A 20381-nucleotide genomic window follows, 5' to 3' on the forward strand; every position below is an offset into this window, starting at 1 on the left:
AAAAAAAAAAAAAAAAAACACAAAAAGCAAAGAAATAGCGCTTTTATTACTGTTCTTCATATCAAAGTCACAGTGAGGCCTTGAATATAGTAACTTGCATGAATTGTTGAGTAATAGTTTAAAAGAACTCGGGTATCGCGTCTGAAAGAAAACAAAATAAAAAAACCTACCTGTTAAACTAATCTCCTACAGGTATATTGAAATCTAATACCTTTATGTTCAAATATCGTAGTTACAGTTAATAATATATAACTAATCATTGATCCGTGCTTCGTATAAAAATACTTTCTTAACACTTCTGTCATCCATGCAAGATATGCATGATATAACTAAAACGGGATAATGTATTTTTTACTAAAATTGATAAGAAATTAAAGTACAAAATGTATGTTAAAACATTTTAAATTGTAATAAAACACATTTTATTTACTTCAATATACATAATGTATTTTATTTTTTTTACTATAATTATATTAATACGAACTTCAAATATTAGATTATAACATTTAGGATTTAGACTTTTACTTTTTTGCACTATGATATAATTATGTCTTTTTCGTTAAACAAGTTTACATTGTTGTTTAGGGGTTAGCTGAAGCCCGACTGCGGATGTGGGATTTTTTCGATGCGTTGAAGACCCATTGGTGGCCTCGGGCTGTTTCTTCTCTTTGGCCAGATTGTTATCTCATTAGGACATTCCCCGTTTATATTCTCTGTTCTGTACTTTATAAATGTAGAATACCGAGTTAAATTCACTGATGAATATTGAGTCTAACATACGGTGCACTGTCTATCTCCGTTAACTATAGACAAATGATAGGGTTGAATTCACTGATGAATAGTGAGTCTAACATACGGTGCGCTTTCTATCTCGGTTAGATACCGAGTTGAATTCACTGATGAATATTGAGTTCAACATATGGTGCACTTTCTATCTCCGTTAACTACCGAGTTGAATTCACTGATGAATATTGAGTCTAACATACGGTTCACTTTCTATCTCTGTTATCTGCAGAGTTGAATTCACTGAAGAATATTAAGTCTAACATATGGTCCACGTTCTATCTCGGTTAACTATAGAGTTGAATTCACTGATAAATATTGAATCTAAAATACTTTGCACATTCTATCTCAGTTAAATACACAGTTGAATTCATTGATGAATATTGAGTCTAACATACGGTGCAATTTCTATCTCGGTTAACTATAAGAGTTGAATTCACTGATGAATATTGAGTCTAACATACGGTGCACTTTCTATCTCTGTTGTCTACAGAGTTGAATTCACTGATGAATATTGAGTCTAACATATGGTGCACGTTCTATCTCAGTTATCTACAGAGTTGAATTCACTGATGAATATTGAGTCTAACATACGGTGCACTTTCTATCTCTGTTATCTACAGAGTTGAATTCACTGATGAATAGTGAGTCTAACATTCGGTGCTCGTTCTATCTCGGTTAACTATCGAATTAAATTCACTGATGATTATTGAGTCTAACATACGGTGCACTTTCTATCTCGTTTAACTATTGAGTTGAATTCAGTGATGAATATTGAGTCGAACATACGGTGCACTTTCTATCTCGGTTAACTATAGAATTGAATTCACTGATGAATATTGAGTCTTACATACGGTGCACTTTCTATCTCTGTTATCTACAGAGTTGAATTCACTGATGAGTAGTGAGTCTAACTTACGATGCACTTTCTATCTCGGTTTACTATGCTACCGAGTAGAATTCACTGATGAATATTTAGTCTAACATACGGTGCACTTTCTATTTCCGTTAACTATCGAGTTGAATACACTGATGAATATTGAGTCTAACATACGGTGCACTTTCTATCTCTGTTATCTACAGAGTTGAATTCACTGATGAATATTGAGTGTAACATACGGTTCACTTTCTATTTCCGTTAACTACCGAGTTGAATTCACTGATGAATTTTGAGTCTAACATATGGTGCACATTCTATCTCTGTTAACATTCATTAATTTTTATGATCTGGATTCCTTTTAAAGAGAGGCGGAAGATTCTAAAGGAGAACCAATGCTTATAAATCAAAAGAGAGGCGGAAGATAATAAAGGGAGGACCAATACTCATAAATCAAATATAGACTGACAAAATCAGGACAACAAACGACGAAAAGACAAAAAATAGTTGATTGTGTGCTGATTGATACTTTAGTCTTAGACGTGTTAGATACATGAATTTTTATTATTATTTGTTACTGGTTTTGAACTAATTGTCAATAACAGCGAGTACTCTCAGATCTGTACTTAGTATCTTTTTGTTGTTGAAGGGATGCACAAGTAAACTGCCACGCCCGGTCTGTGTTCTTCTGTTTTGTATCGATCTGATGAGTTAGGCCCTAGCAACTGATTTTTATAGTTTGTACATATGTTGTACTGTTACACCACTGTCCAACGTTGGGGCGAGGGGTAGACGCCCACGGGGAGGGTTGGACGCCCGCAAACATGTTTGAACCCGCCACGTTATCAATGTGCCTATCCCAAGTCAGGAGCCTGTAAATCAGTAGTTGTCGTTTGTTGCTGTATATGATATTTGTAGTTCGTTCATTGTTGTTTTTACTAAAATCAGGCCGTTAGTTTTCTCGTTTGAATTGATTTACATTTGTCATTTCGGGACTTTATATAGCTGAATACGCGGTATGGGTTTTTCTCATTGTTGAAGTCCATACGGTGACCTATAGTTGTTAACTTCTATGCCATTTGGTCTCTGGAGGAGAGTTGCTTCATTGGCAATTATACCTTATCTTCTTATTTTTATATTTTCTCTAAATTGTTACTGTATTTGGAGAATTGTGTTTTCGATGCACATTGTACGAGTACGTGCACAGCATGTATGTGTCTCTTTATTCCAAACTTCGAATTTCATTTTTGGGAATTTCTACTATAAGTGCCATTAAAATAATACGTTCAGATGATGGTATTGTCATTGACGGGTTGAAACTGTTTATTGAACCTCTATGTAGAAGTTTAATGTCCTACATTGTACGAGTAAAGTTATGTTAATTTGTACCAGCTAATATTTAAATATATTGACAAAAAGTAATGAATTATGATACGTAAGTATGTTTAAGTACGCCTAAGTACGTCTAAGTACGCCATAAAAAAGTTCTGTGACACCTTATAATCATGATTATCCATATCAACCTTGACTAAATGGTTATTTTTTCCCATATTGCAGATTAATATTTCAATATTTTAACAACATTTTCTAATTTATCATGCACACAATTGGTAATGGCAACTAGTTAAATAGAAAATAAAGTGATATAATTGTTTGAACTTACCATTATTGCCAAACATTATATGCATTAATCGGATAAATTTGTACGGACTGGATAAATAATGTGTTACCTCTTTTGATGAACATTGTGTGTTTAAAGGACCATTCTATGCAGTTTATTGCTCCATCTAAACAATATGGGTCCGAGGAGAGCTTGGGCAATACTGTTCAATGCATTGGTGTTCTGTGCACTTCAATATGCACAGGTAAGTGACTTTTAAGGAAACATAAGTCTGACTTAAATCACCGACACGTTTTCGTTATCTATTTTCATAAACATATTCTAAGCTTCTAAGTTACTAAGCTTATTTTTATTCTGTTTCATTCGAATGTTTAAAAATCATTATAGAAACTGACTTTTACAAACGATTTTTTGATATAACGAGTTATGTCTCATAACACATTATATACCCCTTAACTAGTTGTCCTAAAAGGTACCTAATACAGCACATTATCAATTAACTTTCCAAGTTCAGTTACTGATCATTAGGAAGGACACATTCAACCGAGTATGCTGAATACTAGGGATAAAAAAAACAACCCAGACTGAGACGTCGACAAGCTTACTGAAAATTACAATATCACAGCTTTATACGTTTAATTTGAAGTTCTTACCAAATAATTTTAAATTTATGAAGTTGATTATGCAGGTTGACCTTCAAAATTGCAACAAAGAGGAAATAACTCTTGTTCAAAATAAGTAAAATGAACATAATATATTTGACGTTAATAATGAAAATGCCCAATTCACGTGTATAACGATAGAAGTAAACATTCGACTATCTCATATACTATAAGAACACTGAAAGACCCCTTTTCAATTATTCAGCATGCTTTAAAAAGGTATATATCTGAAAAATGCAAAGACACCAACAAGGCCACACAATGAATGTATTACATTGAGTTTAGTACGTACGTGCTGTAACCTTTATCAATACAAACTGTCTCGATGTATGTTCTCTTGGTAGCGTGTTCGCCTCGAGTACGGGAGGTCGTGGGTTCGAACTCCGACCGGGTCAAACCAAAGACTTTAGAATTAGTATTAACTGCTTCTCCGCTAACCACGCGGCATTAAGGAGTAAGAGCAAAGACTGGTGGGCTCGGAGTCAGAATAATGTGTCCGAGTTAGGTGACATTTCTTCCTGCGGACTGTTACATTGTTAACTAGCAAGGAAAAAAATTAGGCTCAGCGTGTCGGTTTAGTACAAAGCAGGATTAATATATATATTACATTAACATGTTCTCGTCCTGAAAATGCATATTAATTTGACAGTGGACGTTAAGCAGCCATCCATCATCATCATCTTTATCAATAAAAACGTAAGTCTTGGGAGATAATCTAATAATCTATAATAATCTAGAGAAATGCAACATAGATAAAAGTGAAAAAGACGACGTAAAAGTTCCCCGACCTTACATTCTGTCTCAACATCATAGCAAAAACTCTACGGAAACTCATTCGCCACGTCACAAACAAAGTTTTATACGGTAATTCACTGTACAGATCAACATGTTTACTGTCAATGAATTAACATTTCGCAAATTGCACAGTTGCATTTTAATTTTGATCATTTTTGCTTTCCAGCTTTACGATTCATAGCGTTATAAAGTTGTTGTGCATACTGAAATCGATGCCATACATTTATTTGATGGCCATATTATTATCTCTACGTCGCCCGCTTTAAACAAAACAATGTTTAATTGTTCACTCGTTATTACATTTTGATGGACGGATGGATGTTTGGTGTTTAACACCATTATCAACACTGTTGGGTTTTTTCGTGGCGGTCAGATTTTATGGGTGAAGTAAGACGGAGTTCCCGAATAGAACCACCGACCTACGGTAGAAAAAACTGACAGTCCTTGTCATTGAAGATTGTAGTCGAATGCACCTACAACGTACAGGGCTCGAACTCACAAACTCAGTGTTAACACGCTAGTGGTACAGTAGTTCACTTTCAAATATTCGGCTTTGAGCGTTCCTGATGAAGGTTTTGTGTTTTCACCAGACAAAAATTTTATTAACTTAAAAGTTGATTTTAAGTGTTCTAAAATTACGCTCATATTGCAGTGGAAATCTACCTAAATCAAAGTAGACACATTTGAGGTCGTTCTTTTGACACTTAATGACATTTTTCAGTAGTCTAAATGGACCTTTTCTATCATAGGAGATTTGTGTACTCCCCATATATCGCACCAATACATTAATATACTACTAACATAAGTATCATACAGACTAAGCACTATAAAAATATTTAAACATAGAAATGAAGTAGTTCTCCTCATACCGAACATATCTTTTCTACCTTGTTCTGCACAATGTTTCTGTGTATTAAGAAATTTGCAATTATAAGGCAGTAATACATGTACATCTAAATAACAAAATTGTTCCACAATATCCATTGTTTGATTGTTATAGACCCATGTCTCATTAGGCCGTACAATCCCACCCTTCCGAAATACAACAATTTTTTGTTTTCATTGTATTAACAGACAAGCCCCATTTTTCTGTGAAAAATTGACAAAGTATTCAACATTTCCAGTAAACCTTCTACTGTTTCAGACATCAAAATCATATCATCAGCATACATCAACAAAAATTATGTTATATCTTAAAACTCTAAGGCACAATTGCCATTAGCAATAAATTCATTTTCAAAATCATTCACATAGAAAGAAAATAAAATAGGAGAAAGGACTTCCCCTTGCATTAAACCAAGGTTGTTACAAAAGTAATCAGAGTTTAGCCCATTGAATCTAATACAGGTTCTAACATTACTATACATAGATTTTAAAACAGTTAATAGGTTTCCCCTGATACCTTATTTGGAAATTTTGTACCATAAACATAAACGATCAATTGAATCAAAAGCTTTTAAGTAGTCACAAAGCAACAATATAATCTTTTATTTTTTTTACAGAGTGTATTTTGAATAACAGAGTATAAACAAAAAACAGCATCAACTGTACTATAACCATCATGAAAACCAAACGGTGCTTCAGATAATATATCATTAAGAGTTGCACAATTTAACAATGTTTTATTTAGTATTGTGGTGTAAAGGTTGCTGACAAGGCTTATATCACGATAGTTTGCTTCACCAGATTTGAAAATTGGTACCAAGATAGCATCTGACCATGCTGATTGGAAATATCCACTATTTAATACGGCGTTAAAAATAGTACATAAATGAGGCATAATAAAATCATTGTATTCAATGAAAAATTCATTCAGCAAACAGTCTGGATCATGGTTTTTGTCACTTTTAAGTTCATGAATTGCCTTTAAAATTTCATCAGCAGTAATATCTGCATCTAACTCATCAAAACACAGTCGTTTTTAATCATTTCAAGTCTATTGTTGCTAATCGGCACACTTGATACAAGTTCTTTGAAATATTCAAAAAAGTCAGTAATGTTTAAATCACATTTCCTCTGATTTTTTTTTCCTAAATAATGCATAAAATTTTCTTGGATTGTCTTTCTTTAGTTTACACAACATATAGCCTTCCTGTCGTTTGTAACTACGTTTGAGCGTACATTCATAATTCTTATAACCTTTTTTGGCACTGTGCAAATCAATATGACTATTATATGTGTTTTTACAGTTAAAAGTATGTAATCTTTTACAGTATTCAGCATATAGCTCTTTACACTTCTGGTAAAACCATGGTTTATCAGTATTTATTCTCTGTGTTTGGCACTTGCGCTTTAAGTTCGATTTTACTTTTGGCATTTGTTTAAAGAAAGGAGCTGTCACATTTGCTAAGCACTGAGTGAAGTTATTTACGCACAAGTCCATACCATCCTGAGACAATATGTCCATGTTATCTATTGTTGAACTAAAATCATCCGCATTAACTAGTAGGGCATTATAACATTAGTCCCTAAATTCATTATTCCATTTATAAAATTGAGATTCTTCACCATTAAATGTGAATTGATATCATTGCATTGCATAGAAAAGTCAGTTTTAAATTGAACATGTAGGGGTGCATGATCACTGTATGTGGTAAAATTACTTGTAATAAATTTTAAAACTTTTCCAATGTTATTTGGCTTAGCTAACAAGTAGTCGTTTACACTCATACCTCTTGTGCCGCTGTATGTAAAATCATCTGAAAGTCCATCAGGGTGACGCCCATTTATAATTCTAAGTCCACTGCTCTTACACAAATTTGGTAGTTTTGTTCCATAGTCGTTAGTTCCTGCATCTGGGTTATTACGGCATGACAAAGCCTCGTCAGCAACATATGTAAACAAATCACCAACCCTATCTAAAATACTATCATGTAATTTATCAATTTGTACAAAATCATTCATATTAGTAGTTCTAGCATTGAAATCACCAACAACAAAAACATTTGGACATTCAGCTAAGTAATGTATCATTTGAGATTCAAGCTCACAAAATAAATCACAATTATGAATCCTATAAAAGGATGAGTTCTGTGGTGGTATATATAGATTTGCAATTAAATAGTCACTTTCACATCCAGTCATTTCTTTAGCTATCTTTATCCAAATCAGTGTTTCATATGAAATGTCAATTATTTTAACATATGGTGATAATATTTTTCTTATCATTACATACATACCACACCCTTGATTATACTTTTTTCTAGATAAAGGGATAGATTTACACACAAAATCATCAATTTCAATATCACATGTATTATTGATCCAACATTCTGATAAAAACATAATATAATAAGTACAAATAAAATTTTTAAATTTCTCATCTTTAATTTTTTCTTCAAAACCACCATTTATTTTCCAAGATAAACATTAAATTTGTAATTAAAAATCCGACGATTCCATTTTCATTCATGACATCGGCACCATCATGATTTTAACTTTTATGTAAAACATTTCCTGTATCACTAGATACATTTAATTTTTCCCTTTTCGCATTTTCAATAGCAACATCTATTGGGCCACCTGAATAGAATACACCTCCAATAAACAATTTATCCATAATAAGCACTGCTTTTACATCTGAATCACGAGCTTTATTAAGATAGGGAGTGATTTCCTCTTTCCCACAACAGATTTTAGATATTGATCCGTAATTGAAATAGTCGAACCTTTCAACTTGTAACTCCTTTTACGAACACCGCCCCGTTTCTGTCTATCACTGAATTTTACCAATATAGGCCGTATACTTTCCTGGCCCTCATTTTGACTCACTACCTCATTGTTTTACCTAGACGAAAGGCAGTTTTATGTTTAATTCATCATCAATTTCTAGATTGTTTTCACAATGTTTTTAATGATAATAACACAATCTCTTTCACTTTCCTTTATTCCATGAAAAAAGTAAATTATCGCGCATGGATTCACACTTGATAGATTCAAGATCATTGTTGAGTTTTTCATTTGCTTTGACAATTTTCTGAAGGTTGACCTTTGAATCTGACAAGTTTTTAGAGTCACACTTAATGGATATCATATCATTGCGCAAGGCTTCACACTCTGATGCAAGTTTTTTAATATCAAATTCTATCTTTTTGTTTGTTTTCTCATGCATTTTAACGTTTTCATTAAATGATTTGGCTATACAGTTTTGGCTTGTTTATACATCAAGTGCACGTTTGGAAAGTTTATTTATATAACCTTTCATTTCACTCAATTGATAATCAACACTGCTAACTGCGCATTTTATTTCGATCATCAATACTATTCATTTTAACTGACATAACTTCGAATCTCGATAACAGTTTGGTAGCCCATTGTGGGGTTGCCGGGACCGCTTGCGTTGGTGTGGGGCAGAGCATATATTGCCCGTTTTGGAATTGCTGCGTGGGCGAAGTTACAAAAGCCGATGACATCATAGGCATGGACCTGTTGTAAAAATTAGTGTTATTGTTCATGTAAGGTTGACCATTCATATTATTGCTTAATGGAAATGTTTGTTGTGAATTTGTAATGTCGGACAAATCAAACGCACCCAGACTTGGCTCGTCTTTGTTTTTACTTTTTGTAATCTACCTGTGTATCAGTTTTAGTTTTAAAGCATGGCATTAATAGATAATTAAATTTCATGTAACAGTTTATATTTCAGAAAATTTAAAACGTAACTTGATTTTGAGATCCCTTTTTTCGTTTCAACAGGAGTGCCAAAATATACAAACACCTGAATTTCATTTGATACGGTCCACTTATTTACACAGTTTAACTCACTTCTTTTGTGCAGGTATCTATTGTTCATCTATTGTCCATGTCAATTTAAACAACTCACTTAAATTATTACACAAGGGAGCATCTCAAACATTTTTCCATACTTAGTTTATTTTTGCACCTTTTTGGGAAAGGAAAAGAAGTTATCTCAAAATCAATAAAAGATTATAATTTTCTGAATTATAAAATACATTTAAGAATTGATTATCTAGTTCCTGTCATGCCTTAAAACTTTACCAGATGCACAGTTTTGTCTGTACACTGAATACAATTTGTGTTGTAAATACGGCCATATTTGCCAAAAGGTAATGATGAACCTTAAAGAAATATAATCGTGAATTTTCTTTGAGCTATGTTCGAAACCCTCTTCAAATGATTGGCATAGGTTTGCATTCTATATGGTTTAAAGCCTTGTACAAATGAAATTTATTTGTAAGACAATTTGTGTTTTTCTATACCTATGAATATACGAAAAATCTTTACACAACGGGCCCCGACATTCATGTTTAGTTTGTTTATGAAAATTAATGACCCGATAAGGCAAAATTAAAAGAAAAATGCACGATAAAAACCAAACAGGAAAATGTTTGATTTTACACATTCAGAAATTTTAATAGATATAAGTTATGAAATGTTTACAGTTACTGACTGTGATTTCATGAACCCAATTAATTAGAGGAAGAACTATTATGTATTTGTAGTACGGTGGATGCGAATTTATAGTGTACTTTTATATATATATATGCATGTGTTCGAATCCCGGCCAGGGAAATTTTCAGATCTAACATTGTTGGGCTGTTATTTAGACGAATTATATATCAGACAAGCGAAAGGTCAAATCATATTCAAATTAACTTTATAATTTGATACAGAAATAAAAAAGAATGCTTAGTACACTTAAACAAACGAGTTTTTAAAACAATAATAAACACAATATGTATTTTTAGGCATCTTATGGTAGAAGTAAGAGCAGATGTCCAGCTTTAAATCCAGATATCAGATGCATACATCATTTTAATCAATGCCACCAAGATCATGAATGTGGAAAAGGTAGGTATAATTAATAAATATGTTTCTCTAATTCTTTGACAATTTATACCTTTCTGCACTCATTGTATAAACAAATTTAATCAACGTGTGGTTGCCGGTGATCTCAGAAGATGATTGGATGAGTTTAAGGGTCATAACCTTAATCAGCTAACTGAATGAATCAAAATATGCTAACAGGTGTTAATGAAATTGACAACTTTGTGAAATGTGGAAGGCACTCGAAGGGGATTTTCGTATAAAAAACATTAAAATTTAATTTTTTAATCATTAGAGAAACAGATTCTTACATAGTTACTCGTGGATTATCGGATTTATTCAATCTCGATAGTTAAATTATAAATTTTAAAGTCCTCGCCGAGGCTCGGACTTTAAAATTGATAATTTAACTATTTCGATTGGATAAATCCGATAATCCACTGGTATCAATGTAAGAATCTATATATATATACGTGTATTTATAAAGTAACTACTAGTATATGAAGACAAACAAACAAACATTATAAGTGATCTCATCATGGAAATCTTCAAACCAAAGTTAGATCGGAACAAGAACGACAACTGATTATTTTTAAAAACTGCATGTACACGTTATATATATAACATGTCGTCTTGTTGTTTTTGTCGTTCAGTAACGGTCTGACGTGTACTCAACTCATTTTAATCACAAAATGAAAACTCACCCGATAAAATTAATGTGTCAGCAGCGCTTTTTTGGATTAACTTTCATCAGTTAGGCTGAAAACAAAACCAATTGAAAGCCGCGGATGTTGGTGTAGAAATATGAAAAAAACGACGTATACAGCTTTGCGCAAGGGAGTATTATCCATAGTTTCGAATTCTAAACAATTGCATACTTTATCAACAGAAAAGTTACGAATGTAATCTTTATAGATCATGCCATTCATAGCTGTGGACATCCTCGGGAAATAACTGTCCACCAGCAGCGGTATCCACAGTACTGGGAAATGAATCTTTAAACGCTCAAAAACTTAACATTTGAAAGCCGGTGATCATCAGTATATATGTCAATCGCATTTATATCAGCACAAAGAAAATGATGTGTCTAATAAAGGTATACGAGACAGCTTTGATAAACTTATTAGTTAACGAACGCCCGATCTTTTTAGTCTATTACTATTGCTTGTACGCTTTGTATTCACAAAATGTGTTATTTTTATCCAGCAATGTTAACAGAATATTCTCGGATCTTTTGTTACGAAAACAAAATACTGTGACTAGTGCATTGTAGTGTTCTGGTGTACATTTTACTGCACACATGATCGAGTATAGTTTTTCATATTGACAACATCAAAACTAATAAAAAAAAAAACATGCTTACGCTAATTTGTTGATTTTGATATTTTCTTTATTCGTTATAAATTTATTTTCAAGGTCAGATTTGCTGCACAAAAGAATGCGGAAATGAATGTGTTAACATTGTTGTAAGTTTGTTTGTTGACCTAATTCTATGCTGGAAAGTTTACGATGTAAATTTATATTAAGGTTTATTTTGGTTTTGACAACCCCAGTTTTCAAAATGCCAGTAGACAAAGGTGCAATGTTATGAAAAAAAAAAAGACCAAAAGACAAACAACAGCATGCAACAGTATACAAAACACAACGTAAAAATATGAAGACTAAGCAACACGAACCCCACTTAAAGCCAATTCAGTTCATTTCGCCAGTGTTTCAGAAAGATTCAAATGAGACTTGATGACACACTTTTTTTTCAAAATGTGCAACTGTACCAATCTTTGGTTGCAAAAACCACAAGCAAATCAGACCATGAACGGTTTTGTCTGAATTGTTCATGAGATTTCTATGTTGTCTTTTTTATTAATTTTAAGTGTTGTATTTCTAAATTTTAGCCCAGGTCGCAATAATGAATTTTTGAATTATTCATTTTGAATGATAACACTTATGTCTTTTGTATTAGGAATCTTCGTTTTGTATGATAGAAATAAGAAGATGTGGTATGAATGCCAATGAGACAACACTCCATCCAAGTCACAATGTATAAAAAGTTAACAATTAAAGGTCAAAGTACGACCTTCAACACGGAGCCTTGGCTCACACTGAACAGCAAGCTATAAATTGCTCCAAAATGACTATTGTAAAACAATTCAAACAGGAAAACCATCGGTTTAATCTATATACGAGAAACACTTATGAACCACACCAACAAACGACAACCACTGAAACAGGTTCCTGACTAAGACTGAGTGCGCATCTACTATCGCCTTTTTCTAATGAATAAATGATGCTTCTAATAAGATTTTTGGAACTACAAAACAAATTGGCATATATGCACCTTAATGGTACTTCAGTCTGTAGATACCTTTATTTTGGCATTGCACAAGGTCATGTTTTTTCTCTGAATGTTAATGACGTCTTTACACTAAATCCATTGGATGTTGGATGTGTACTGATTGATATTTTAGTCTTAGATACATGTGTTTATGTTTGATGTTTTTCTTCTTTGTATCGATCTGAGGAGTTAAACCTTTTTCAACTGATTTTTATAATGTGTTCTTATGTTGCACTGTTACACCGTTGTCTCAGGTTAGGGGGAGGGTTGAGCACTCACAAACATGTTTAACCCCGCTACATTTTTTATGTGCCTGTCCTAAGTCAGGAGCCTGTAGTTCAGTGGTTGTCGTTGGTTCATGTCTGTCATATTTGTTTGTCGTTAATTGTTTTGCTATAAATTACACCGTTAGTTTTTTCAAATCAATTTTTTCATAATTTTCGTGTCAGGTCCTTTTATAGCCGACTATACGGTATCAGTTTTTCTCATTGTTGAAGACTGTACGGTTGCCTATAATTGCTTACATCCACTTTATTTTAACCTTGGTGGATAGTTGTCTCATTGGCAATCATACCCCATCTCCTTATTTTTATATGAGTATTATTGCATACATAAATATTGTTTATCTAAATGAAATATCTCCTTTTCAAACACAGAAACACAGACCCGAAAGACACGAGATTGCACCCGGTAAGTATAAAATTGCAGCAAAATGGGATATTGATTATATCAAATAGTTAAGATTCTTTTGAATTGCTCTTGATTTAGATCCCGTCTTAAAGCCTGCAAGGTAAAATTTAACTGTGGGTGGATGGGATCGCCATCATTTATTTGACGTCTAGCTTTGTATATTGTTTTTATCTTACATTTTTTGTTAAAAGGCAGGAATAGATTTGCAATTTGCAATATACAAAATTACAGTGATTGAAATAAATTATATAAAATAGTCAGATTTTGAAACACAATCTAATGTTTAAGTACCAGTCTGCCTAAGGAGTACCATATCCATCCTTTCCTCTCAGGCATATCCCTAGGTTGTATGGGTGTTTAAACAAACGAAGTATGATTGTGTAAGGTACAATAACTTAATTAAAATACTGCATCGCCAGAAAAGGTTGAAAGACTACATATTTCATTGTCTGACAACATGCATGACATCCAATAAAAAAACACGAGCCAGAAGCTTACATCTGAAATTTGTATTTGTATAAAATTGAGAATGGAAATGGGGAATGTGTCAAAGAGACAACAACCCGACCATAGAACAGACAACAGCAGAAGGTCACCAACAGGTCTTCAATGCAGCGAGAAATTCCCGCACCCGGAGGCGTCCTTAAGCTGGCCCCTAAACAAATATATATACTAGTTCAGTGATAATGAACGCCATACTAAACTCCAAATTGTACACAAGAAACTAAAATTAAAAATAATACACGACTAACAAAGGCTAGAGGCTCCTGACTTGGGACAGGCGCAAAAATGCGGCGGGGCTAAACATGTTTATGAGATCTCAACCCTCCCCCTATACCTCTAGCCAATGTAGAAAAGTAAACGCATAACAATACGCACATTAAAATTCAGTTCAAGAGAAGTCCGAGTCTGATGTCAGAAGATGTAACCAAAGAAAATAAACAAAATGACAATAATACATAAATAACAACAGACTACTAGCAGTTAACTGACATGCCAGCTCCAGATTTCAATTAAACTGATTGAAAGATTATGTCTTCATCATATGAATATCAGGCACAATCCTTCCCGTTAGGGGTTTAGTATCATACCATCATAACATATATGAGAAGAACATAACCCGTGTCATGCCAACAACTGGTTTTTAAATAAATGTGTTTAGTGCCGATGCAAAGACCCTATAAGTGAATCAATATTAACACCAAAATATGCAATCTTTAATGACCTGACAACAGTATCGTAACTATATCCCTTCTTAATAAGTCTATTTAAAGGTTTTGTTAGCTTCAGAGGTGAATACTGACATTTTTGTGCTTTATAAAGAATATTTCCATAAAAAATTGGATGTGAAATACCTGAACGTATAAGAAGTCTGCATGTTGAGCTATATTTACGAATGATGTCCTTATACCGATGATAAAATTTAGTAAATGTTTTGACTAGTTTGTGATATCGAAAACCCTGGTGTAATAATTTTTCAGTAATACATAAATTTCTCTCGTTAAAATCTAAAACATTGTTAAATACACGAGCGAATCGTACAAGTTGAGATATATAAACACCGTAAGATGGTGACAAGGGAACGTCACCATCTTAAAATGGATAATTAACGATAGGAAATGAAAAATCATCTCTTTTATCATATATTTTAGTATTAAGCTTTCCATTAATGATATAGATATCAAGATCGAGGAAAGAGCAGTGGTCATTGTTAGTATTAGCATTATTTAAAGTAAGTTCAACAGGATAAATTTCTTTAGTATACATACTGAAGTCGTCATTATTGAGAGCCAAAATATCATCCAAATATCTAAAAGTATTATTAAATTTGTTTATCAGATGTTGTTTCGATGGGTCTTTGCTGGTTTTTGTCATAAATTGTAACTCATAGCAATACAAAAAAAGGTCCGCAATAAGTGGTGCACAGTTAGTCCCAATTGGAATTCCGATAACCTGACGATATACGGAATCTCCAAAGCGAGCAAAAATGTTATCTAGTAAAAATTCAAGGGCATATATAGTATCAAAGCATGTCCAATTGACATAGTTTTTTTGTTTATTGCTACTAAAAAATGACCTAAAAGAGTTTGAACATATATATTCACATTCTGACTTTTTAAATGCCCATTTAAATAGGTGTGTGAATTTTTTCTTAATGAGAAAGTGAGACTTCCAACGAGTTCTTGACACTCCAAAAGTAATTAATTCCACTATTTTCGAAGGCCTTATTTGAACAATTTATCATCAGGTTTTTGATTGTACCAAGTGTACTGGTAAGAAGAATAGACAATGTAGTAGTGGAACAATGGCTTGAAGACGAAATGAATCTATATTTGTAAGGTGTTTTGTGTAGCTTCGGAAGCCAATACATAGTTGGGACTTTCATTGTATTTGGTTCTGCTTGTAGAGCGGTAGCTAAAAGTTTATGTTTGTTACAGATGTCGTTTTCTGAAAATGGAGTCGGTTGGAATGTTGGTGAATTGGTGATTTCTTTTTTCAGAACCTCAATGTAAAATTTACGTCAAACAATAATAATATTATTAGCAGCTTTATCGGCCGGGACAAAAACAAATTCCTTGGCTAGTTCTTTTAGTTTATGTTTGATACGAGAAATAGGTTTATTGTAGTTATTGTTAAGAGTAAAATGTTCTTTAAAATGTTGAATACGTATATCAACTATGTTCATTACTGATTTAAAAAAAGAGTCCAAAGATTTTTTGTCAGCTTTTTCCCGTTTTATCCATTTCAAACAGTAAGTATGGAGTGAGTCGTGGATGATATTACGACACTCATTCCAATTTATAATTGACGGGGGACGATATTTAGGTCCTTTACTGAGGAATGATTTTAACTCTCGGTCTTGAACGATGTTAAGATCTCCTGTTAAAACATGGGAAATGGGTCCATAAATGTATTCGGAATTACTGCAATTACATGAAGTAGGTGTATTTTCACTGATATTAACATTTTTACACAATTGGCTATAATTAAACACAAATTTCCGAGTAGATTTCTTGTAAATATAACAAATAAGAGGGAGCTCAGTATTATCAAAATATCCCGGAATTTGTTCTCTAACAGAATGGTCGTTAAAAATACCGGCAATATTTACAAAATCAAAACCTTTATTGACAGACTTTATTTTAATAAACTGTTTTTTATGATCTTCAGGGCGATCAATTTTGGGAAACAGTTTAGAATAACAATATGCCATTATAATTTGAACGATTTCATACTTATGACTGCTATATGAAATTGTGTTGCAATCCTCTAAAATATTTTTTAACTTATTAACCGGTAATGAACAGAGCTTTGTTAACAGATAATGTCTGCCGTTGTTTTTTGAAATAGAAATTAGGTCCGAAATATTGGTATGATTGGTCCGAAATTTTCTTTGATTGCGATTTTTTCTACGACCATGAGAACGGTTTTTACGAACAGTTTTAAAAACTATATCTAAAATGTTAACAGAATCGGTTCTTGATATATTACCAATTCCCATGATATTATCATTAAGACCGAGAGGGTAGACTGTCTGTAATTTTTTAATCCAATTTAATTCAATTATTTTCCGCGATCGTACAAACTTTGAATGAGATTCACCAGGCTGCTTATTTACTACTTCTAAAGGTTGAACAGCTAAATATTTAATAGGATGATTGTGCTTCTTAAGGTGTTGATAAATGATACTTTTGAATTTATTGGGTCTTTTAAAACGATACAGATGTTCTTGAGTGCGTTTAGATAAATATCGTCCAGTTTCACCTACGTACTGAATACCGCATCCCGGTTTGTTTCATGTGAGTAAATAAATTATACTGTTTGTTTTTCAAGTTATATCAGTTTTAAAATTTAAAGAAAATGTGCGACCATTAAACGTGGACCTTACCGTAATGTTGGTGGAAAGACGGGGACATGTAAGTCATTTTTTGGCATGACACTTATCGATAAAAGGGTAACCACGATTTTTATTGTTAAAAATGTTAGCGATGGTAGTATTTTTAGATAAGCGATTTTGAAGATTGAGACGTGTAGATACCCTTTGAACGAGTTTAGTATTTAATATTTTTCCATTTCTAAGCTTCATATTTGTTTTTTGTTTGTGAATTATATTAGAAAGGAGCAAAGACTGGCGTCCAGAATATGAACCAGCATACAATGAATTAAATTATGTAAAAATGATAAATCTGTTCGGCTAAATATGTCAAACGCTATCGTATTTATCTTTACAATCATTGTGATTGTGCTTTTCTGGTAAAATAAATGCAAATTAATTGCAATGGAAATTGGCTGAATTTACAAAGAATATATAATAAAACAAATAGAACATCGAAGTGCCAATACATTTTACTGCAATAATTTTAAACAAATGTAATTATACATTTCAATTTTTATTGACTAAAGACATTTTATTTTGTGGATGAGATGAATACTCCAAACATGTTATGATTTGGAAATTTAGGAATTTGCCTGTTTCTTAAACACACTGCCAATTAATTTTAAATGTATTAACTGTGAAATCTCATCTGTGATAGAAAATGCTTAGTGTATACATTTAAGTTTTTTTCCACAATAGATAGAGAGACAAAGGATACAAAAGAGACATTCAAACTGATAATTCAAAAATAAACTGACATGGCTAAAAAAGAAAAAGACAAACAGACAAACAACAGTACACAAAACAACACAAAAAAAAAAAACCAAAGACTGAGCAACACGGACCCACCAAAAACTGGGGGTGATCTCAGGTGCTCCGGAAGGTTTAGCAGATCCTGCTCCACAAGTGGCACCCGTCGTGTCATCTCTATTTACCAAAATGCAAATCTTATTGTCTTCATACAGATCTTGTGTCCACACTTTGCAACTTTGCACAGTTCTACTTTCTGTTTCAAAGCTCATTCGAAATCATCTGGTTTTGTCGTAATGATGATCACATTCAAAATTTGATGCTTAAAATTGCATTTGCAGCATTAATCATTTCCAGAACAGAAAGTAAAATGAAGAGATGTCAGATCACTGGAAGCAATGCGTGGACACTGGATCTGGATCAAAATTTTTTCTGATTTAAAGGTTTCAATAAAGTCAAACAATATTAAAACAAATTAGGTAAAAAGAGAAACAGGAGAAACTAATGGGATATCAAAGCTCATAAGTCGCAGACAAACCTACAACAGCATGGCAATAAAACGGAAAACAATTAAGTAAATGACATATTACATAATTATACCCGGCCATCTTTAAAATTGCAATAACAATGCTTATGCTTTCACCTGCAGTGTGTATCCTGCCTAAAGATCTAGGACCTTGTAGAGGAATCTACGTTCGATATTATTACGATTTAAACTCGGGAAAATGTTTAGAGTTTGCATATGGTGGTTGCCGAGGTAATGGAAATAGGTTCAATACCCAGGAAGAATGTATTAGCACGTGCACAAAAGGAGGTATTTCATATATAAATTTAACGTAACAGAAACTAATCGCATTGTTAAAATAACTATAAACATCATAAAAAGGTCAAAGGAGATATATACCTCAATGATACAACACCAATGATACATTACACGTGAACTACAAAGACACCACGAGGTTACCATAAGATGTTCATCTGTAAAAAATAAACATCAAAACGACACGTAGTGGTAGTATGTAAATGACACAACATCCATGAGACACTACAGGTTTATCAAAGAGACATCACCAGGTCGCCATATTAGACCGTTGGTTTTCCTGTTTGAATTGTTTTACACTAGTCATTTGGGGCCCGTTAAAGCTTGCTGTTCGGTGTTAACAAAGGCTCCGTGTTGAAGGCCGTACTTTGACCTATAATGGTTTACTTTTACAGATTGTGACTTAGATGGAGAGTTGTCTCATTGGCACTCATACCACAACTTCTTATTTCTATATATGAAGTCCACAATAAGAAATCACCGAGCAGTTTAACATTTTATAAACAAGTTGAAAAAGTCAAATACAACTGTGAGTTTACATATTTTAACTATTAAAGATAAGATAATTATGGCTTCTATTTTGTAATGCACTGATTTTAAGTCTTATACTAGTACATGCTTTTTATCCAGTGACTATACCCTCAAAGTGTCCAATAGACAGATTTCCGCATTGTTATGGAAAATTAAACAGAAACTGCCAGGATGACTCATCGTGTCATGCCGGCAAAAAATGCTGTAAGCTTGGATGCTACTATGGCTGTGTTAAACCTGTTAAACAACGACGACGACAACAACAACAACAGCAACAACAAATAAAAAAACAAAAAGTATCCTATGGATAAAAACAACAACAACAACAAAAAGTATCCTATGGATCTTATAAGCTATACAACTGATTAAATATTAAATTATCAGATTATGCGTTGAACTTTTCTATTGAATAGTCTATTTGCCTATTCGGTAAATGACACTGTAATTAGAGATTCATTTTAAAGTTACTCAACTTAGGATAAAACATGAATTTTCATTGACAATAATTATAAAAGAGCTAGCGAGAAGACCAAATTTATCTGTGTGTAATGAGTGTTACCTTGAAGTTTTTCAATGTTTTATTCCGTCTAATTTTTAATTCAGCTAAAAACTTTTGATATAAATAGTTTAAAAGAAATATAATTTAAAATTGGTTAACCTTTTCTCTGCCTAACTTGAAATTTGAACGGAAAACTCATAAAGAAGCGTAACAATGCAATGCGTCATGCAATTGTTTTCGTATTGGAACTCTTCTGTTTCGACGGTCGGCGTTTGTCGATTAGATTTCTTTATGCTCATGCTTTCCAAAAGTTCTTCCAACATGTTTGTTTGTAACAAAATACTTTCGCCAACTCTA

General features: G+C 32.9%; 1 protein-coding gene across 1 annotated transcript; it reads left to right on the forward strand.

Annotated features, from left to right (window-relative positions):
- Window positions 1–3420: 3420 nt before the first annotated feature.
- LOC127708223 (WAP four-disulfide core domain protein 6A-like) lies at window positions 3421–19791 on the forward strand (the record flags this gene model as incomplete). Its single annotated transcript, XM_052213067.1, has 6 exons — window positions 3421–3525; window positions 10447–10549; window positions 11942–11991; window positions 13514–13547; window positions 18824–18988; window positions 19625–19791. Coding segments are annotated over exons 1-6 (588 nt in total), but the record flags the coding sequence as incomplete, so codon positions are not given.
- Window positions 19792–20381: the final 590 nt, after the last annotated feature.

This window comes from Mytilus californianus, unplaced genomic scaffold (genome assembly GCF_021869535.1).
Source record: "Mytilus californianus isolate M0D057914Y unplaced genomic scaffold, xbMytCali1.0.p SCAF_7, whole genome shotgun sequence".
NCBI lineage: Eukaryota > Metazoa > Mollusca > Bivalvia > Mytilida > Mytilidae > Mytilus > Mytilus californianus.